At 43.2% G+C, this 22,014-nt stretch overlaps 3 protein-coding genes across 3 annotated transcripts; 2 read left to right on the top strand and 1 right to left on the bottom strand.

Moving 5' to 3' along the window:
* Positions 1 to 2,626: 2,626 nt before the first annotated feature.
* On the bottom strand, positions 2,627 to 3,883 carry LOC116947142 (protein S100-A1-like). The gene is made up of 3 exons (XM_032962575.2): positions 3,777 to 3,883; positions 3,417 to 3,599; positions 2,627 to 2,865 (listed from the first exon to the last, which is right to left on the bottom strand). The coding sequence occupies exons 2-3, from the start codon at positions 3,555 to 3,557 to the stop codon at positions 2,680 to 2,682; spliced, it is 327 nt and encodes a 108-aa protein (XP_032818466.1). The 5' UTR covers positions 3,558 to 3,599; positions 3,777 to 3,883; the 3' UTR covers positions 2,627 to 2,679.
* Positions 3,884 to 12,236: 8,353 nt separating this feature from the next.
* LOC116947141 (protein S100-A1-like) lies at positions 12,237 to 13,500 on the top strand. Its single transcript, XM_032962574.2, has 3 exons — positions 12,237 to 12,345; positions 12,523 to 12,705; positions 13,262 to 13,500. Exons 2-3 carry the CDS (start codon positions 12,565 to 12,567, stop codon positions 13,445 to 13,447), a joined length of 327 nt encoding a protein of 108 aa, XP_032818465.1. The 5' UTR covers positions 12,237 to 12,345; positions 12,523 to 12,564; the 3' UTR covers positions 13,448 to 13,500.
* Positions 13,501 to 20,076: 6,576 nt separating this feature from the next.
* On the top strand, positions 20,077 to 21,340 carry LOC142929314 (protein S100-A1-like). Its single transcript, XM_076070415.1, has 3 exons — positions 20,077 to 20,185; positions 20,363 to 20,545; positions 21,102 to 21,340. The coding sequence occupies exons 2-3, from the start codon at positions 20,405 to 20,407 to the stop codon at positions 21,285 to 21,287; spliced, it is 327 nt and encodes a 108-aa protein (XP_075926530.1). The 5' UTR covers positions 20,077 to 20,185; positions 20,363 to 20,404; the 3' UTR covers positions 21,288 to 21,340.
* Positions 21,341 to 22,014: the final 674 nt, after the last annotated feature.

Raw genomic sequence — 22,014 nt, 5'->3', positions numbered from 1 at the left:
TGACGCTGCAAAGTATTATCTGTATTTTGATTTAGCGTGCTGATCTTAAAGGTGCATTGAAAAATTTGATACTCCGACCGATGCTTCTGTTGTGGAGTAACTCATGCAGCCAGCTGAGGCTCTAGGATTTGGTGTTACATGTTATTTATGTAGTTTATTGTAAAAATTCAGTCACAGTCCTTGTGATCACTGCTACGTTGCAATTATGGCTTTATTTTTTGGTCATTTGGAAAACGTTTTTTGGTTTGGACATGTTTTGTGGTTGTTGTTGTTGTTGTTTGACTTGCATCCCACTGGGATTTTTTGCACACAGCGTTGGTGTACGGTGCTTTTTTCAGGAATATTTTTGCTGGTTTTTGTTCCATGGATTTGCTGTTTGCACAGTCACATAGTCACTTTAAGATGTTTTTCTTGTTCGTTTTTTTTGTTTGTTGTGGTTGCACCCGATTCAAGAGCCAAATGGTTCACAGGGCTATACCAAAATAAACTGAAACTAAAACTGAAAGATGGACTCGTCCGTCAGAACAACCGCTAGTCGCTGTCCGTGGTGCTAACGATAAGAAAAAAACGCCACTTTTTTCAAAATGTTCTTGCTGTGGTTAACACACCTGATGATGATTGCTTGTCGTGCAATCGAAACGTCGTGAGAATTTTTTTGTTTTATTTTTATTATTTTATTATTTCCCTTCTACGTGACTTTACTGAAAGAAACAACAATATAAATCTACATCGATAAATCTACATCGATTTAAAGCTTTCGTGACTGCAAGGATTCATCTTCTTTGGTTCTTTCGGCAAAGTCACGTAGAATGAGAATAAAATAATAAATTGATAAAATAAAATAACACAATAATATTCTCACGACGTTTCGGCCACAACACAAGCGGCCTTCATCAGGTGAAGGGACGAGACTGTCTGGAGGACACTCCAGCGCTGTCCTCCAGACAGTCTCGTCCCTTCACCTGATGAAGGCCGCTTGTGTTGTGGCCGAAACGTCGTGAGAATATTATTGTGTTATTTTATTTTATCAATTTATTATTTTATTCTCATTCTACGTGACTTTACCGAAAGCACCAAAGAAGATGTAATAATTGTACGCAAATGAGATGCCCGCGTTTTCACTTTAGGATTTGACTGATATGTACACATGTACGTGGATCTGCCGTGGTGTCAAGATTTGCTCACTATGTGTAATGCAGAGGTCTTCGGGTTCGATCTCCCCGAGCGGCAGTTGAACCAATACCTACCCAGCATTGTAAATAGGTACACCAAAGGTATTTGATCAATATGCTTTGATAGCAGTCGCCTAACCAACATTTTGTCACCTCCTGTATATCAGAGCAGTTGATATGAACTGCGTCAAACTGTGTTAAACGACGAGAACACGTGCCCCTATTAGAACTACGAACGACCATAATTTAGGGCCGCGTGATTGTGATTGGAGTTGGCACGCGTTTCCCATGAGGCGCTGGGATGACGTCACAGGCGGCAAGACTCGTGTCGCCCCCGCGTGGCTGACGAAAGAACAGAGCCCGGATTGATATTTAGCTTGGCAAAGGGTTTTATATTACTAGTTCATAAAGCCTGCCTTCGCTAGGAAAACGTTTCCAATAAATATAATAATTAACCTCATTTAACTTATGGCGCATCCCATAAACTGCGTTGCGACGTTATTTACGGCAATCTTTTCCTCTCGACGAGCTCTATACGATGTGCTAATCAAAGTTTCAAAGTTGTGTTTCTTCTGCGCATTCGTCCTCGCTTTGCTTGGACGACATGACAACAGAATGATCCGAGCCAGGTGGGTCGTGGGGTTTATGTGCGTGGTGGGACGGAGTCGCAAAAAATAAATTAATTGCGATGTTCTTCCGTTTATTCGGGACCCCGCCATAAGTTTGACAATTTTTCCCTTCATTGTAATTCGTTTTTTTGGCGTTACACCACGTGAAACTATCGCTCAATAATTAAAAGACTTAAGGTGAAGTATTGTCCTGCGGGATGAAGGGAATTCGATTTGAATAACGCAGACATCCGTTTTCTGCCCACATTCCCACAATTAAGTGAAAGCCATGCACAAACATGTTTGGAGGTCATCTGTAAACAATTCGCACGTGTCCATCACTCTCATACTTGACACGTTTGAGAGAAACATGCTCAACACCAAACAGGACTTTTGGGGTAAACAGAAACGTCTAAGACACAAAACTTTATTTTTACTTCAAATGTGCCAAAACCGTGATGTGCAACCAATCTAATGCAACCACCCCCACATTTCAGACACTTAAAACAGTTCTAACTAGGGGGGGGGGGGGGGGGGGGTGGGGAAGCATTCAGGCCACATTCGTTAGCACACCTTGATAGTGGTCGTCTCTTTCGTGTTGCGGATATGGTGCAGTCGTGGGAACGTGGCTTTAATTACGGGGGGGGTTAAAGGGATAACCATCTTGGTAAGGCACAGCTGTAATAGTCCTGCCAGTTATGAAACCAGAACTCAAAGCAGGAAACGCATTCCTTGCACGTTCCATATCGCTAGACTTATCCTGGTAGCTGCCCATCGTGGACATTACATGGATAGCCACTGCACTAGATTCTATACCTAGAGAATCAAGGTCACAAGCACGCCACGTTGATGTGATCACACGGTTTATTTCATAGTATCCGTATCATGCAACAGGCGCGTTACACTTGGAATGCGCGCAGCGCGTGGGTCCTGCCATTCCGCTCGTGGTGCGCTCGGAAGTTGGGGTGGCAGCAGAATTTCAAGGCCGCGATCGTGATCACAAACTCGAGGAAGTCGACGTCCCCATCTTTGTCATCACCAAGGTCCCTCAGGATGCGGCTCACCACAAACCCATCCACGGGATTCTAAATGGAATCACAACAGCAAGAGTTAGAAAAGACTGGACCGCTGAACACGGGCAAAATCTACAGCAAGTGATACGTGTAAAATGGAGGTCATTCAACCGTGTAATTATACCAACGTTGATCAATTGTGATTAAGGCAACCACAATACGTACTGCATTTCTCAGAATTAATAAGGGCCATTCGAACATAGACTAAATTCACCTCCTATCCGTTAATTCACCCGATTTACCCAGCCAGACACGATCTCTTTAAGATCGAAACACCACTGCACAATTCTGGCTATCGCCTCATGAAGCCGATTGCAAAAATAAGCTAAATGGCGTACTCAATAGTACAAGTTGCAAGTTCTCTCCAACACACCGGTGTGCTTAAGTAGCAGCTAATCAGCACGGTTTACGAGTTTAACGGCCATTTATCGTGACGTGATCTTAACCATAAACCTTTATTATTACAGAAGGGAGATGAGGGTGCAAGCTTTAGGATAGAACCGGAGACTCAAATGGGATGAACAGAGGGACTGGTCCATAGAAATAGTAAAGCAACGTCTCACCTGGATCAGACTCTTGCCCTTATCCCCCTTTAGGAAGCTCCTGAACGTTTCCTTCTTCAGACAATCTTTAACAGCACTGTCGCAGGCGAGTTCATTGAAGGTGGCCAGGAGTTTCAGGGTGGCTGCATGGAGGTCGCTCATCTTCCCAAGAAATGCACGGTCGAGTCAGTACACAACAGGAATCTGCGAAGACACGACGAGGCAGTCTTCAATTACGTAAAGGCAATGCACACAACACCTCACTATGCACCAGACTATGATGAACTACAACAGGACGGAACATCAATCACGTACCACTCCAGCGTTGTTGGAGTGCTACTACACAAAGCATCTTGCCAAACAACGCACCGCAAGCAATACCTGAAAAAGACGTCTGCAGCTTCAACAACCACTGTTGCCCCCTCCCGTTGCGGCTTTTATGCAGGGCGGCCAGTGACGTCACCACTCACACCTGCTCGCTCTCATTGTGCGATTGAGTGATGATTTTCTTGATTGGTCCCGTTCATCTCGTTTCTCGGCTAATTGACAAGGGAAGTCCGTGATGCCAGAGCACAGCAACAGCAAGAACATCAACAGACAATGAACTTGGAGGCGCGTGCCAAGCAGCCCCAACATTGTCATCAAGCGGGCGCTTGATGGAGGCAGTGGAGGAGTTTGCAAGGGGACGAATTAAATAAAATCGACATCGTCACTCGCAGCTGACACCACAACCCCTGCTGTAATAATTGTACGCAAACGAGATGTCCGCGTTTTCACTTCAGGATTTGACTGATATGTCCACATGTACGTGGATCTGCCGTGGTGTCAAGGTTTGCTCACTGGATGTGTAATGCAGAGGTCTTCGGGTTCGATCTCCCCGAGCGGCAGTTCAATAAATGCCCACCCAGCATTGTAAATAGGTACACCACAGGTATTTGCTCATTATGTTTTGATAGCAGTAGAATGACCAACATTTTGCCACCTCCTGTATATCAGAACAGGTGATATGAACTGAGATTATTAAAACGGATAATTGATGACAATGTGGACCGCGACAAAATGTGTTAAACGACGAGAGCACGTGCCCCTAGTAGAACTACGAACGACCATAATTGAGCACCGCGTGATCGTGATTGGTGAATGTTGGCACGCGTGTTTGTTGGTTAAGTATATGTTGGTTAAGCAGTGTCTCACCAGGGAGGGGGGGGGGGGGTACGTCAGTATGCAGTCCTTGATGAACCAAGTCTTCAATGATTGCGATGGTGTCAGGTACAGGAACTTTGGTGAATAAGGAAACCACATCAAAACTGACAAGCAGATCGTCTGGGGACAAGGAAATACCCTTGATTGTCGATACCAGGTGAGTAGAATTTTGTACTGCAGAGGTGGTTTTTCCAGTGAAAGGCCGCAGGATTTCAGACAGAAAACGAGCCAGTTTGTAGGTGGGGGAGTTGATGACTGTTTGTGTTACAGTCGAAACGTCGTGAGAATTTTATTGTTTTATATATGTTTTATTATTTTATTGTTTGCCTTCAACGTGACTTTACCGAAAGAACCAATAATATACATCAATATAATAAATGTACTCAATATATTCTTCAACAAGTTGAGCTATTAACAAAAGTAACTGGGTATACACTACATTATATAATGAATACCATCAGGGGCAGAGCCAGGATTTCAGACTGGGGTGACATTCAACACATTTTTATTTCAAGAATGATTAGAGAGTCAGGCTGGTGAACTAGACGCCATCGGTTGGCGACACACTCTGACAATGCAGTTGCACGGAGTCCGCCAGACCGAGTGTCGTACACTTATATGCAGAATGTTCTTTGGTACTTTCGGTAAAGTCACGTAGAATGAGAATAAAATAATAAATTGATAAAATAAAATAACACAATAATATTCTCACGACGTTTCGGCCACAACACAAGCGGCCTTCATCAGGTGAAGGGGCGAGACTGTCTGGTAGGACAGCGCTGGAGTGAAAGAGCCACATTCAGATCACGGCCTTTAAGCTGTGTGAGAGGAACAAAGCGCCTTGACAAAGGAATTAGCATATAATTTAGCATTGAAATGGCTGAATGATTAGCTTGTGACTGGTCACAGAAATAGCTATGTTAAAAGTTAAAGCATACACATCCGCAGAGGCACCCATTGTTAAAGGAATTAGCATAGAATTTAGCATTTAAATAGCTAAGTTAAGGCATACACATCCGCAGAGGCACCCCTTGACAATGGAATTAGCATAGAATTTAGCATTGAAATAGCTGAGTGATTAGCTTGTAACTGCTACAGAAATAGCTACGTTAAAGTCAGAGCATACACATTCACCGAGGCACTTAGTACAAATCAAACAGGAGAATTTAGCATTGAAATAACTAGGCGAATTTAGCATTGAAATAACTGAGTGATTAGCTAGTGACTGGTCACAGAAATGACTACACATCTGAGCTAGTCACAGTACTATATAGTGAACCAATAAAAACTAAAATATAAATTACCTTCATGTTATCAATAAACTCTATATTCTCCAATCAGCTAAGCTACCAACAATAAGTCGTTATATATCACAATGCTATATGGCGAAAAAATGGGTGGATTCTTACCCTCAAATTTCAGCACCACGGATAGCTACGGGCCCCGTTCAGACGGACGAGTTCGTCCATGGTCGAAACAGAGGAGAGGGAGAGAGACAGCTGCGAGGCCCTAGTATACTCCATGTTGTAAAACTATACCATTAACTGTGGTGTGAGAGGTATTAAGAGGCAATGCTGGCGAAAGAGCTGCGGTCTGAAGGTCATCGTAAAAATACAATTAATTAAGAACAGAAATGATTTAAAACATCTTTCCAGTGGTTACTAAGCCTGAATCCATCTTCTCGGTTGAAATTGTCTCTGTGCTTGTATATGTGAATGGCCTCATGAACGAATCTCTCATGGTAGCCGGTTGGTTTGCAAAGAACCTCCGTCTTGGAGAAGTAAATGTCACGTGAGCCCACTGAATTATAACAGTGATCTGCCACGGCAGAGGAGTTCGTCCTACCGTGTTTCAAGTCTGCTTTATGTTCGCGGATGCGGTCCGAGAAATGTCTTTTTAGGGGTCACTAAAAAATCTCCAAAATCCTGAATAAACACAAGATCCAGGTCCGATTCAACACAGTACATAAAATCCGTGATTTAGTTCCATCTGTAAAATATGCTGTTCCAGACATACAGTACCCGGGCGTTTACAAACTAAAGTGCCTCTGTGGTAGTAGCTACATTGGAGAAACCAAAAGACATATCTCGGACCGCATCCGCGAACATAAAGCAGACTTGAAACACGGTAGGACGAACTCCTCTGCCGTGGCAGATCACTGTTATAATTCAGTGGGCTCACGTGACATTTACTTCTCCAAGACGGAGGTTCTTTGCAAACCAACCGGCTACCATGAGAGATTCGTTCATGAGGCCATTCACATATACAAGCACAGAGACAATTTCAACCGAGAAGATGGATTCAGGCTTAGTAACCACTGGAAAGATGTTTTAAATCATTTCTGTTCTTAATTAATTGTATTTTTACGATGACCTTCAGACCGCAGCTCTTTCGCCAGCATTGCCTCTTAATACCTCTCACACCACGGTTAATGGTATAGTTTTACAACATGGAGTATACTAGGGCCTCGCAGCTGTCTCTCTCCCTCTCCTCTGTTTCGACCATGGACGAACTCGTCCGTCTGAACGGGGCCCGTAGCTATCCGTGGTGCTGAAATTTGAGGGTAAGAATCCACCCATTTTTTCGCCATATAGCATTGTGATATATAACGACTTATTGTTGGTAGCTTAGCTGATTGGAGAATATAGAGTTTATTGATAACATGAAGGTAATTTATATTTTAGTTTTTATTGGTTCACTATATAGTACTGTGAATAGCTCAGATGTGTAGTCATTTCTGTGACCAGTCACTAGCTAATCACTCAGTTATTTCAATGCTAAATTCGCCTAGTTATTTCAATGCTAAATTCTCCTGTTTGATTTGTACTAAGTGCCTCGGTGAATGTGTATGCTCTGACTTTAACGTAGCTATTTCTGTAGCAGTTACAAGCTAATCACTCAGCTATTTCAATGCTAAATTCTATGCTAATTCCATTGTCAAGGGGTGCCTCTGCGGATGTGTATGCCTTAACTTAGCTATTTAAATGCTAAATTCTATGCTAATTCCTTTAACAATGGGTGCCTCTGCGGATGTGTATGCTTTAACTTTTAACATAGCTATTTCTGTGACCAGTCACAAGCTAATCATTCAGCCATTTCAATGCTAAATTATATGCTAATTCCTTTCTCAAGGCGCTTTGTTCCTCTCACACAGCTTAAAGGCCGTGATCTGAATGTGGCTCTTTCACTCCAGCGCTGTCCTACCAGACAGTCTCGCCCCTTCACCTGATGAAGGCCGCGTGTGTTGTGGCCGAAACGTCGTGAGAATATTATTGTGTTATTTTATTTTATCAATTTATTATTTTATTCTCATTCTACGTGACTTTACCGAAAGTACCAAAGAAGATGAATCATTGCAGTCACGAAAGCTTTAAATCGATATATGCAGAATGTCACCCCTGTCACCCCCCTGGCTCCGCCCCTGAATAGCATATAGCAAACTGATAAAAAAAAACTAAAATATAAACTACATCAATGTTATCAATAAACTCAATATACTCTCCAATCAGCTGAGCTACTTAACAATAGGTCTCTACATCATTAGACCTCCTTTGCCAGTACCAAAATGTAATAACAGGGTTTTTCCCTTTTTTTCTGGCAACAAAACTGAAACCTTGTTACGATGATTCATGTGTGCATTAACCACAATACCTGCAGTCAAAATGCAAAAAAAAAACATACTATGATAATATATTCATTGTCCTTGAAACTGATTGGTCCACACCAAGGGACGGCTTTCTTTTGAGCCTCGACCCAATTGGTGCTCGACCTGGATCTTGTGTTTATTCAGAATTTTGGAGATTTTTTTGTGACCCCCGCAAATGTAGAGTAAGGTGATGGTTTTGAATGGTTCCTCATTGCGGGGGTCACAAAAAAGATCTCCAAAATCCTGAATAAACACAAGATCCAGGTCCGATTCAACACAGTACATAAAATCCGTGATCTGGTTCCGTCTGTAAAAGATGTGGATCCAGACATACAGTACCCGGGCGTCTACAAACTAAGTTGCCTCTGTGGTAGCAGCTACATTGGAGAAACCAAACGTCATATCTCGGACCGCATCCGTGAACATACAGCAGACTTGAAACATGGTAGGACGAACACCTCAGCCGTGGCAGATCACTGTTATAATTCAGTGGGCTCACATGACATTGACTTCTCCAAGACAGAGGTTCTCTGCAAGCCATCTGGCTACCATGAGAGATTCGTTCATGAGTCCATCCACATATACAAACACAGAGACAATTTCTACCGAGAAGATGGATTTTGGCTTAGTAACCATTGGAAAGAAGTTATACACCATTTCGGTTCATAATTGATTGTATTTTACAGTGACTTTCAGACTGCAGTCCATTAGCTGCCACTGCCTCTTAATACCTTTCACATGACGGTCAATGGTATGGTTTATAGCATGTTGTATAATAATAAATAGTATAACAGTGTAATGTTTAACATAATTCATAAGGCAATATATAGTATCGTAATTGTATAGTGAATATATAGCAGTGTGGTATACAGTAGGGTTGGTAGAATAATGTGTAATATTAAAAGTCTAATATTTTACAGTCTAAAGCATAGGGTAGTGTATAGTAACGCAATGTATAATTCAAGGGTGGGTTTGTCTATGGCAGTGTATATTACGGTGTATAGTCGTGTAATGTAGAAAAAAGTTTAGGTGGAGACATATCAATATAATGCATAATGTTAGAGCTTACATTGGGCTGTGTATACAATATTATACAATGTAGTTTAGATTGGAAGGTATAGCATTGCAATGTATAGTAGTCTAGTTTATAACATAGTTGTAACACAACACAGGACAGAGCAGCGCATCGTGGCTGTTTCTCCCCCCTCCTCCGTTCCGAGCATAGATGGACTCGTCCGTCTGAACAAAGCGCGTCGCTTTCTGTGGTGCTAACGTTGAAAAGAGAAAACCGTCACCCTTTTTTCGACATAGAATTGTAATGTATAACGACTTATTGTTAGTAGCTCAGCTGATGGAGAGTATATTGAGTTTATTGATAACATCGATGTAGTTTATATTTTAGTTTTTTATCAGTTTACTATGTGGTATTCATTATATAGTGTAGTGTATACCCAGTTACTTTATGTTAATAGCTCAACTAATTGAAGAATATATTGAGTACATTTATTATATTGATGTAGTTTATACTTCGTTTTTCTCATCGGTTTATTGTATGATAGTTGGGTAGTTGCAGTCCTTTAGCGTCAATATACTAAATGCATCTGTTGATATGTAAACTCTGACTTTAACATAGTTATTTCCGTGACCAGTTACATGCTAATCCCTCACATTAACATCATGCTAATCTCCCAGTTACATGCTAATTTCTGACTTTAACACCCTGCTAATCCAACACTTTAACACAGCTATTTCAATGCTAAATTCTCCTGTTGATATGTAAACTCCTTTGTCAAGGCGCTCTGCTCCTCCCACCTAGCTTAAAAGATGCTGCGAAGCTTAGCAGCATTCATTGAAGTGCTGTTGTCCCGACAGTTCTGTTTCTTCACCTGAAGAAGGCTACTTGTGTTGTGGCCAAAACGTCGTGAGAATTTTATTAAATTATGTTTTATTTATATTATTTTATTTCCATTCTACGTGACTTTACCGAAAGAACCAAGAAGATGAATCCCTGCAGTCACGAAAGCTTTGAATCGAAATTTAACCGCCTCTACAGGGAGGGAGTCCACATAACCTTGAGATCCTTCAACAAACTCCGGGATAAGAAGGCTCAGCTAATCGAGTCTCTCACATTTCTAAAGAGATGCCGCGACTCTAAGGTAATACCAACCGCATTTACACTAACCTCTGTTGCTGTAACTTCTTTTGATGCAAGACGAATTCTAGCTAGAACTAGCTTAGCTCTTATCTCAGAAAAAAATCAGACTTATGCGCACCGAACTAGATCAGTTAGACAAGACACTCTTCAAATCACACTTATCATTGACGGCAACAATGTCCACATCGGATTGGGAACTTGTAGACAATATGACTGCCTCTTCAGCTGCCACTATGTCGACCAAATGTAAGGACAATTTTATTTCAAAATTCAACCGCCATTCCAACAAGAAATCGGATGCACACACCGAAAAGCTAGACGTTAACAAAGTCAAAATTAATCGCAGTAACAGTTCTATTTTTGATGGTCTGAAATCCGTTTTAGCTAAAGGGCTAAACTTTGCAGACACACCTAGACACATACCAGTTAATGATATCATTGCCCATGTCGACGTGGCACTCAAGGGCCTGGGTCATATCGCTGCAGACGTAGCAAGACCTGAAATCACTGAAACCCTCAAAAACGCTAAGATGCCACCTAGCAACATCAGCAAAGATGAGCGCTTGAATGATCTCAATTAAAAAAGAGAGATGACATGGCCATCCTCTCAGCCGACAAGGGCACTGCCACTGTCATCATGGACAAAATAGAATATAACAACAAAATTCAGGAACTACTCAACGATGGCAGCTATACAAAAATAAGAAGAGACCCCACCAACAGCCTCGTTACTAAAACCAACAAAATCATTGTGATTCAACAGCATTAATTGATCAAACCAAACAGTTATCATTGAAACCTTCTGCGGCCAGGCCACCAAGATTATATGGCCTTCCAAAGATACATAAAGAAGATACACCCCTTCGTCCTATCGTTTCTACTATTAACTCCCCCACCTACAAACTGGCTCGTTTTCTGTCTGAAATCCTGCGGCCTTTTGCTGGAAAAACCACCTCTGCGGTACTAAACTCTACTCACCTGGTATCGACAATCAAGGGTATTTCCCTGTCCCCAGACGACCTGCTTGTCAGTTTTGATGTAGTTTCCTTATTCACCAAAGTTCCTGTACCTGACACCATCGCAATCATTGAAGACTTGGTTCATCAAGGACTGCATACTGATATACCCCCCTGGTGAGATACTGCTTAACCAACACATACTTAACCAACAAACACGCGTGCCAACATCCACCAATCACGATCACGCGGCGCTCAATTATGGTCGTTCGTAGTTCTAATAGGGGCACGTGTTCTCGTCGTTTAACACATTTTGTCGCAGTCCACATTGTCATCAATTATCCGTTTTAATAATCTCAGTTCATATCACCTGTTCTGATATACAGGAGGTGGCAAAATGTTGGTCAGGCGACTGCTATCAAAGCATAATGATCAAATACCTGTGGTGTACCTATTTACAATGCTGGGTGGGCATTGGTTCAACTGCCGCTCGGGGAGATCGAACCCGAAGACCTCTGCATTACACATCCAGTGAGCAAACCTTGACACCACGGCAGATCCACGTACATGTGGACATATCAGTCAAATCCTGAAGTGAAAACGCGGACATCTCATTTGCGTACAATTATTAAAGCAGTGTTTGTGGTGTCGGCTGCGAGTGACGCTGTAGATTTAATTTAATTCGTCCCCGTGCAAACTCCTCCACTGCCTCCATCAAGCGCCCGCTTGATGACAATGTTGGGGCCGCTTGGCACGCGCCTCCCAGTCCATTGTCTGTTGATGTTCTTGCTGATTCTGTGCTCTGGCATCACGGACTTGCCTTGTCAATTAGCCGGGAAACGAGATAAACGGGACCAATCAAGAAAATCATCACTCAATCGCACAATGAGAGCGAGCAGGTGTGAGTGGTGACGTCACTGGCCGCCCTGCATAAAAGCCGCAACGAGAGGGGGCAACAGTCGTCGTCAAAGCTGCAGACGTCTTTTTCAGGTATTGCTTGTGGGGCTGTGTTGGGCAAGACGCCTTGTGTAGTAGCACTCCAACGAAGCTGGAGTGCTACGTGATTGATGTTCCATCGTGTTGTAGTTCATCATTCTGGTGAGTAGAGAGAGGTGCCGTGTGCATTCCCTTCACGTGATTGAAGACTACCTCGTCGTGTTCTCGCAGATTCCTCTTGCGTACTGACTCGACCGTGCATCGCTTGCCAAGATGAGCGACCTCCATGCAGCCACCCTGAAGCTCCTGGCCACCTTCAATGAACTCGCCTGCGACAGTGCTGTGAAAGATTGTCTGAAGAAGGAAAAGTTCAGGAGCTTCCTAAAGGGGGATAAGGGCAAGAGTCTGATCCAGGTGAGACGTTGCTTTACTATTCCTATGGACCAGTCCCTCTGTTCATTCCATTTGAGTCTCCGGTTGTATCCTAAAGCTTGCACCCTCATCTCCCTTCTGTAATAATAAAGGTTTTTGGTTCGGATAATGTCGAGATAAATGGCTGTTAAACTCGTAAACCGTGCCGATTAGCTGCTACTTAAGCACACCAGTGTGTTGGAGAGAACGTACAACTTGTACTATTGAGTACGCCATTTAGCTTATTTTTACAATCGGCTTCATGAGGCGATGGCCAGGATTGTGCAGTGGTGTTTCGATCTTAAAGAGATGGTGTCTGGCTGGGTAAATCGGGGGTCAATTAACGGATAGGAGGTGAATTTAGTCTTGTATATTCGAATGGACCTTGTTAATTCTGAGAAATGCAGTACGTATTGTGGTTGGCTTATTCACAGTCGATCAACATGGTATAATTTACGTGGCAAATGGAGGTCCTTCAACCGTGTATCACTTGCTGTAGATTTTGCCCGTATTCTGCAGTCCAGTCTTTTCTAACTCTTGCTGCTGTGATTCCATTTAGAATCCCGTGGATGGGTTCGTGGTGAGCCGCATCCTGAGGGACCTTGGTGATGACAAAGATGGGAACGTCGACTTCCTCGAGTTCGTGATCACGATCACGGCCTTGAAATTCTGCTGCCACCCCAACTTCCGAGCGCACCACGAGCGGAATGGCAGGACCCACGCGCTGTGCGCATTCCAAGTGTAACGCGCCTGTTGCATGATACGGATACTATGAAATAAACCGTGTGATCACATCAACGTGGCGTGCTTGTGACCTTGATACTCTAGGTATAGAATCAAGTGCAGTGGTTATCCATGCAATGTCGACGATGGACAGCTACCAGGATGAGTCTAGCGATATGGAACGTGCCAGAAATCCTTTTCCTGCTTGCAGTTCTGATTTAATAACTGGCAGGATAATTACAGCTGTGCCTTACCAAGATGGTTATCCCTGCATTAGATTGGTTGCAATTCACGGTTTTGCCCATTTGAAGTAAAAATAAAGTTGTGTCTTAAACGTTTCGGTTTACCCAAAAGTCCTGTTTGGTGTTGAGCATGTGTCCCTCAAACGTGTCAAGTATGAGAGTGATGGACACGTGCGAATTGTTTACAGATGACCTCCAAAACATGTTTGTGCATGGCCTTCACTTTATTGTGGGAATGTGGGCAGAAAACGGATGTCTGCTTTATTCAAACCGAATTCCCTTTCATCCCGCAGGACAATATTTCACCTTAAACCTTTAATTATTGAGCGATAGTTTCACGTGGTGTAACGCCAAAAAAAACGATTTACAATGAAGGAAAAATTGTCAAACTTATTTGACCCTTATGGCGGGGTCCCGAATAAACTAAAGAACATCGCAATTTATTTATTTTTTGCGACTCCGTCCCACCGCGCACATAAACGCTGTGACCCACTTGGCGCGGATCATTCTGTTAAGTCCACGCGCAGCGAGGACGAATGCGCAGGAGAAACCCAGCCTTGCAAGTTTGATTAGTGCATCGTGTAGAGCTCGAGAGACATAAATTGCCGTATCGTTCTCCTTCAACACACTGACGTCGCAACGCAGTTCACGCGAGAGCCGGGGGCTTATGGGACACCGGGATCCAGCCATTAGGTTCATATATAAATTATTAACTTGCATTTCATACGTGTAGACTTACACATGACACAGCATATGATGCTGTACTGTAACATATCTGTGTATGTGTTGCATAGTCAAGCTTTGGCCGAGTAACTCTGAAACTAACATTGTTCCCATTTATTCATGGTAGCCATTTAAGAATTCAAATATTTTGTCATTTGTTTTATACAATAACGCAACCAGTATAAATAGTTGCAGAATGTTTTGTTATTTAATGTTATGCTGATAAACTGCAACAAGTGAAAAATGTATAATGGAGGTTGGAGTTGAACTTACAACCACTTGACTGCTGCCGGTTTGTGACGGGCGTTGAGTATTGCAGTCTGTGCTGATTGCAAGCCCTGGGATATCTTATCACAGGTCAGGATTACTGTTATGTATAAATCATACTGGTGGGAACCTCTGGTTACACCAGCCCACAGGGGATTATTGTGTCTGTCTGTCGTGCATCCAAAAATGGGAGGGGTGGAGAGGGGAGGATGGGGAGGAGCTGGGTGGGGAGGGAGGGGCTGGGTGGGGAGGCGAGGGTGAGGAGGGGCTGGTTGGGGCTGGATGGGGAGGGTGGGGAGGGGAGGGTGGGGAGGGGCTGGTCACCCCGTGGTGCCCTTATAAAACTCAATGTTTAACCTACCCACGCCGGCTTGTGCCCGCCCTCACAGTCGGACATATTTGCGGAATACACCACGTGGTGCCGCCGTTGACCCTGGCCATTGACCGAGCAACCCAATGTTCCTAGCAGCTCCCTTCGCAGGAATGTGTTTGATTTACACATGACACAGCACATGATACTGTACTGTAACGTATCGGGGTATGTGTTGCATATTAAAGCTTTGGCAGAGTAACTCTGAAACTAACATTGCTCCCATGGTAACCATTGATGGATGAAAATAATTTTTCATTTTTTTGCTTCTTTCGGTAAGGTCACGTAGAAGGGAAACAATAAAATAATAAAAATATAATAATATAAAACAACGTGGAGTTATTTATTTATTATTTTTTTGTTTCCCTTCTACGTGAATTTACCGAAAAAACCAAGAATATGAATCCCTGCAGTCACGAAAGCTTTAAATAAAAAATTTTCATTTGTTTTATACAATAACGCAAGCAGTATAAATAGTTTTTTTTTTAAATGTGGTATTTAAAGTTGTTATGCTAAATAACATTGCAACAAGGAACTAAGTAAATCAAATGATTGCTTGTTAACTGAAAAAAATGATTACAGAGGTTGTATTTGACCCAACGACCTCGTGACTGCCGCCGGCTTGTGGCGACGGTTGTAAAATATTTATGAACTTAATGTAATTAAAAGTTAAATAGAGGGGTATTTAGGCCTTGACGGTACTGAATGAAGCTACAGGCAAGCGACAACTTCTCACCCATAGCGAGTGGATTAATACTCTTATATAAGCGCGCAAATTTATCGATATGATTAACGCTGCACTTTCCATTGATTTCCTGCAGGGGGCGATGCAAACCTACACTCCCCCTGCATGAACGACGGAGGCGCAGGGACAGACGTTCGATTACGTTGGAATCGATCTGCAGACGGCGGTCTACTCACACGGCCAGCTCTATGTCGCCTAATCTTGATTCCGCAATCCCAAGCAGGTGAACGTCCGAATTGAACCGAACCCCCAGCAAGGCCATTTACTTAACGACAAGAGAAAATTCACACTAAATGTCCTTTTCAAAGAAGTCTTCAAGATGTAAAATGATAAGCTTTTAATGAAGACAGAAAATTATCTCATTCAAAGCATAATACAATTCAAAGATGTTTCATTTTAAAGCTGCGCAACCTTTTTCATCCTTTCCTGGCCGAAGGGCCGTAAATGGTTGTGAGGGGCACCACAGGCATCCCCGAACAACCCTTAGCTTGTAATAGAAGCCCTCCTACAAATTTGGTGGCTCCCGTAAAAGGTGTTAGACTACCGTGTTTTTAGTCTGTTTTGTGTTCACGAATGCGGTCCGAGACATGTCGTTTGGTTTCTCCAATGTAACTACTACCACAGAGGCAACTTAGTTGGTAGATTCCGGGGTACTGTATGTCCGGAATCACATCTTTTACAGGCGGAACCAGATCATGGATTTTATATAATGTGTTAAAACGGACCTGGATCTTGTGTTTATTCAGGATTTTGAAGATCTTTTTGTGATCCCCGCAATGTAGGGTAAAGTGATGGTTTTGAAAGGCTCCTCAAAGAGGGTCCTTCTTCATGGTTTGAGTGATAGCTTTGCGGATTGTACAGTTGGAGTAACCATTAGCCTTAAGAGCTTGGTGTACGTGCTTGAGTTCACTGCCTATGTGTTCCTGGTCGGATATGCATTGGGATCTATGGTGCAGAGTCTTGATGAGAGATTTCTTCTGTGATGAATGGTGGTGGGAATCCGGTTTCAGATAAGCATCCGTATGGGTAGCTTTCCTGTAGACAGAGTGGCTCATTGAACCATCAGGTCTCTTTTTTATTAGGACATCCAAAAAAGGTAGCTTGCCATCTTTTTCGACTTCCATGGTAAATCTGATGGCTGGGTGTATGGAATTGATGTGGTCGAAGAATTGGTCTAGAGCAGGCCGGCCATGTGGCCAGATGACAAAAGTGGCATCCACATACCTCTTCCAAAAGGTTGGGAGAAGAGTGGCAGTCAAGATGTCGTCAGTCTCAAATTTCTCCATGAAAATGTTGGCTATAACCGGAGATAGGGGGGAGCCCATTGGGGTGCCCTCAGTTTGTTTGTAGAAAGTTCCATTCCAAGTGAAGTATGTATTGGTTAAGCAGTGTCTCACCAGGGGGGGTACCTCGGTGATTAGTCCTTGATGAACCAAGTCTTCAATGATTGCGGTGGTGTCAGGTACAGGAACTTTGGTGAATAAGGAAACTACATAAAAACTGACAAGCAGGTCGTCTAGGGACAGGGAAATACCCTTGATTGTCGATACCAGGTGAGTAGAATTTGGTACCGCAGAGGTGTTTTTTTCCGTTGAAAGGCCGCAGGATTTCAGACAGAAAACGAGCCAGTTTGTAAATAAATACAAACCGCCACTTCTTTCAAATGCTTCTTGCCTTTGGTTTTTCACACCTGATGATGACTGTTTGTGTTACAGTCGAAACGTCTTGAGAATTGTATTGTTTTATATATTTTTTATTATTTTATTGTTTCCCTTCAACGTGACTTTACCGAAAGAACCAAGAATATGAATCACTGCAGTCACGAAACATTTAAATAAAAATTCATATTGATGTAATTTATACTTCGTTTTTTCACAATCGGTTTATTATATGATAGTTGGGTAGTTGCAGTCCTTAAGCGTCAATATTCTAAATGCATCTGTTAATATTTCCGTGACCAGTTACATGCTAATCCCTCACATTAACATCATGCTAATCTCCCAGTTACATGCTAATTTCTGACTTTAACACCCTGCTAATCCAACACTTTAACACAGCTATTTCAATGCTAAATTCTCCTGTTGATATGTAAACTCCTTTGTCAAGGCGCTCTGCTCCTCCCACCTAGCTTAAAAGATGCTGCGAAGCTTAGCAGCATTCATTGAAGTGCTGTTGTCCCAACAGTTCTGTTTCTTCACCTGAAGAAGGCTACTTGTGTTGTGGCCAAAACGTCGTGAGAATTTTATTAAATTATGTTTTATTTATATTATTTTATTTCCATTCTACGTGACTTTACCGAAAGAACCAAGAAGATGAATCCCTGCAGTCACGAAAGCTTTGAATCGAAATTTAACCGCCTCTACAGGGAGGGAGTCCACATAACCTTGAGATCCTTCAACAAACTCCGGGATAAGAAGGCTCAGCTAATCGAGTCTCTCACATTTCTAAAGAGATTCCGCGACTCTAAGGTAATACCAACCGCATTTACACTAACCTCTGTTGCTGTAACTTCTTTTGATGCAAGACGAATTCTAGCTAGAACTAGCTTAGCTCTTATCTCAGAAAAAAATCAGACTTATGCGCACCGAACTAGATCAGTTAGACAAGACACTCTTCAAATCACACTTATCATTGACGGCAACAATGTCCACATCGGATTGGGAACTTGTAGACAATATGACTGCCTCTTCAGCTGCCACTATGTCGACCAAATGTAAGGACAATTTTATTTCAAAATTCAACCGCCATTCCAACAAGAAATCGGATGCACACACCGAAAAGCTAGACGTTAACAAAGTCAAAATTAATCGCAGTAACAGTTCTATTTTTGATGGTCTGAAATCCGTTTTAGCTAAAGGGCTAAACTTTGCAGACACACCTAGACACATACCAGTTAATGATATCATTGCCCATGTCGACGTAGCACTCAAGGGCCTGGGTCATATCGCTGCAGACGTAGCAAGACGTGAAATCACTGAAACCCTCAAAAACGCTAAGATGCCACCTAGCAACATCAGCAAAGATGAGCGCTTGAATGATCTCAATTAAAAAAGAGAGATGACATGGCCATCCTCTCAGCCGACAAGGGCACTGCCACTGTCATCATGGACAAAATAGAATATAACAACAAAATTCAGGAACTACTCAACGATGGCAGCTATACAAAAATAAGAAGAGACCCCACCAACAGCCTCGTTACTAAAACCAACAAAATCATTGTGATTCAACAGCATTAATTGATCAAACCAAACAGTTATCATTGAAACCTTCTGCGGCCAGGCCACCAAGATTATATGGCCTTCCAAAGATACATAAAGAAGATACACCCCTTCGTCCTATCGTTTCTACTATTAACTCCCCCACCTACAAACTGGCTCGTTTTCTGTCTGAAATCCTGCGGCCTTTTGCTGGAAAAACCACCTCTGCGGTACTAAACTCTACTCACCTGGTATCGACAATCAAGGGTATTTCCCTGTCCCCAGACGACCTGCTTGTCAGTTTTGATGTAGTTTCCTTATTCACCAAAGTTCCTGTACCTGACACCATCGCAATCATTGAAGACTTGGTTCATCAAGGACTGCATACTGATATACCCCCCTGGTGAGATACTGCTTAACCAACACATACTTAACCAACAAACACGCGTGCCAACATCCACCAATCACGATCACGCGGCGCTCAATTATGGTCGTTCGTAGTTCTAATAGGGGCACGTGTTCTCGTCGTTTAACACATTTTGTCGCAGTCCACATTGTCATCAATTATCCGTTTTAATAATCTCAGTTCATATCACCTGTTCTGATATACAGGAGGTGGCAAAATGTTGGTCAGGCGACTGCTATCAAAGCATAATGATCAAATACCTGTGGTGTACCTATTTACAATGCTGGGTGGGCATTGGTTCAACTGCCGCTCGGGGAGATCGAACCCGAAGACCTCTGCATTACACATCCAGTGAGCAAACCTTGACACCACGGCAGATCCACGTACATGTGGACATATCAGTCAAATCCTGAAGTGAAAACGCGGACATCTCATTTGCGTACAATTATTAAAGCAGTGTTTGTGGTGTCGGCTGCGAGTGACGCTGTAGATTTAATTTAATTCGTCCCCGTGCAAACTCCTCCACTGCCTCCATCAAGCGCCCGCTTGATGACAATGTTGGGGCCGCTTGGCACGCGCCTCCCAGTCCATTGTCTGTTGATGTTCTTGCTGATTCTGTGCTCTGGCATCACGGACTTGCCTTGTCAATTAGCCGGGAAACGAGATAAACGGGACCAATCAAGAAAATCATCACTCAATCGCACAATGAGAGCGAGCAGGTGTGAGTGGTGACGTCACTGGCCGCCCTGCATAAAAGCCGCAACGAGAGGGGGCAACAGTCGTCGTCAAAGCTGCAGACGTCTTTTTCAGGTATTGCTTGTGGGGCTGTGTTGGGCAAGACGCCTTGTGTAGTAGCACTCCAACGAAGCTGGAGTGCTACGTGATTGATGTTCCATCGTGTTGTAGTTCATCATTCTGGTGAGTAGAGAGAGGTGCCGTGTGCATTCCCTTCACGTGATTGAAGACTACCTCGTCGTGTTCTCGCAGATTCCTCTTGCGTACTGACTCGACCGTGCATCGCTTGCCAAGATGAGCGACCTCCATGCAGCCACCCTGAAGCTCCTGGCCACCTTCAATGAACTCGCCTGCGACAGTGCTGTGAAAGATTGTCTGAAGAAGGAAAAGTTCAGGAGCTTCCTAAAGGGGGATAAGGGCAAGAGTCTGATCCAGGTGAGACGTTGCTTTACTATTCCTATGGACCAGTCCCTCTGTTCATTCCATTTGAGTCTCCGGTTGTATCCTAAAGCTTGCACCCTCATCTCCCTTCTGTAATAATAAAGGTTTTTGGTTCGGATAATGTCGAGATAAATGGCTGTTAAACTCGTAAACCGTGCCGATTAGCTGCTACTTAAGCACACCAGTGTGTTGGAGAGAACGTACAACTTGTACTATTGAGTACGCCATTTAGCTTATTTTTACAATCGGCTTCATGAGGCGATGGCCAGGATTGTGCAGTGGTGTTTCGATCTTAAAGAGATGGTGTCTGGCTGGGTAAATCGGGGGTCAATTAACGGATAGGAGGTGAATTTAGTCTTGTATATTCGAATGGACCTTGTTAATTCTGAGAAATGCAGTACGTATTGTGGTTGGCTTATTCACAGTCGATCAACATGGTATAATTTACGTGGCAAATGGAGGTCCTTCAACCGTGTATCACTTGCTGTAGATTTTGCCCGTATTCTGCAGTCCAGTCTTTTCTAACTCTTGCTGCTGTGATTCCATTTAGAATCCCGTGGATGGGTTCGTGGTGAGCCGCATCCTGAGGGACCTTGGTGATGACAAAGATGGGAACGTCGACTTCCTCGAGTTCGTGATCACGATCACGGCCTTGAAATTCTGCTGCCACCCCAACTTCCGAGCGCACCACGAGCGGAATGGCAGGACCCACGCGCTGTGCGCATTCCAAGTGTAACGCGCCTGTTGCATGATACGGATACTATGAAATAAACCGTGTGATCACATCAACGTGGCGTGCTTGTGACCTTGATACTCTAGGTATAGAATCAAGTGCAGTGGTTATCCATGCAATGTCGACGATGGACAGCTACCAGGATGAGTCTAGCGATATGGAACGTGCCAGAAATCCTTTTCCTGCTTGCAGTTCTGATTTAATAACTGGCAGGATAATTACAGCTGTGCCTTACCAAGATGGTTATCCCTGCATTAGATTGGTTGCAATTCACGGTTTTGCCCATTTGAAGTAAAAATAAAGTTGTGTCTTAAACGTTTCGGTTTACCCAAAAGTCCTGTTTGGTGTTGAGCATGTGTCCCTCAAACGTGTCAAGTATGAGAGTGATGGACACGTGCGAATTGTTTACAGATGACCTCCAAAACATGTTTGTGCATGGCCTTCACTTTATTGTGGGAATGTGGGCAGAAAACGGATGTCTGCTTTATTCAAACCGAATTCCCTTTCATCCCGCAGGACAATATTTCACCTTAAACCTTTAATTATTGAGCGATAGTTTCACGTGGTGTAACGCCAAAAAAAACGATTTACAATGAAGGAAAAATTGTCAAACTTATTTGACCCTTATGGCGGGGTCCCGAATAAACTAAAGAACATCGCAATTTATTTATTTTTTGCGACTCCGTCCCACCGCGCACATAAACGCTGTGACCCACTTGGCGCGGATCAT

The sequence above is a fragment of the Petromyzon marinus genome, chromosome 29 (assembly GCF_048934315.1).
Source record: "Petromyzon marinus isolate PM22_M1 ecotype Great Lakes invasive population chromosome 29, UKy_Petmar_22M1.pri1.0, whole genome shotgun sequence".
Taxonomy (NCBI): Eukaryota; Metazoa; Chordata; class Hyperoartia; order Petromyzontiformes; family Petromyzontidae; genus Petromyzon; species Petromyzon marinus.
The sequence above is the reverse complement of the archived record's forward strand: the minus strand, read 5'-3'. Positions and strand labels throughout refer to the sequence as shown.

Coding starts and splice junctions, on each gene's coding strand:
- LOC142929314 (XM_076070415.1), top strand. CDS start 20,405: ATGAGCGACCTCCATGCAGCCACCCTGAAGCTCCTGGCCACCTTCAAT. Junction 20,546..21,101: donor AGGGCAAGAGTCTGATCCAG/GTGAGACGTTGC, acceptor GATTCCATTTAG/AATCCCGTGGATGGGTTCGT.
- LOC116947141 (XM_032962574.2), top strand. CDS start 12,565: ATGAGCGACCTCCATGCAGCCACCCTGAAGCTCCTGGCCACCTTCAAT. Junction 12,706..13,261: donor AGGGCAAGAGTCTGATCCAG/GTGAGACGTTGC, acceptor GATTCCATTTAG/AATCCCGTGGATGGGTTCGT.
- LOC116947142 (XM_032962575.2), bottom strand. CDS start 3,557: ATGAGCGACCTCCATGCAGCCACCCTGAAACTCCTGGCCACCTTCAAT. Junction 2,866..3,416: donor AGGGCAAGAGTCTGATCCAG/GTGAGACGTTGC, acceptor GATTCCATTTAG/AATCCCGTGGATGGGTTTGT.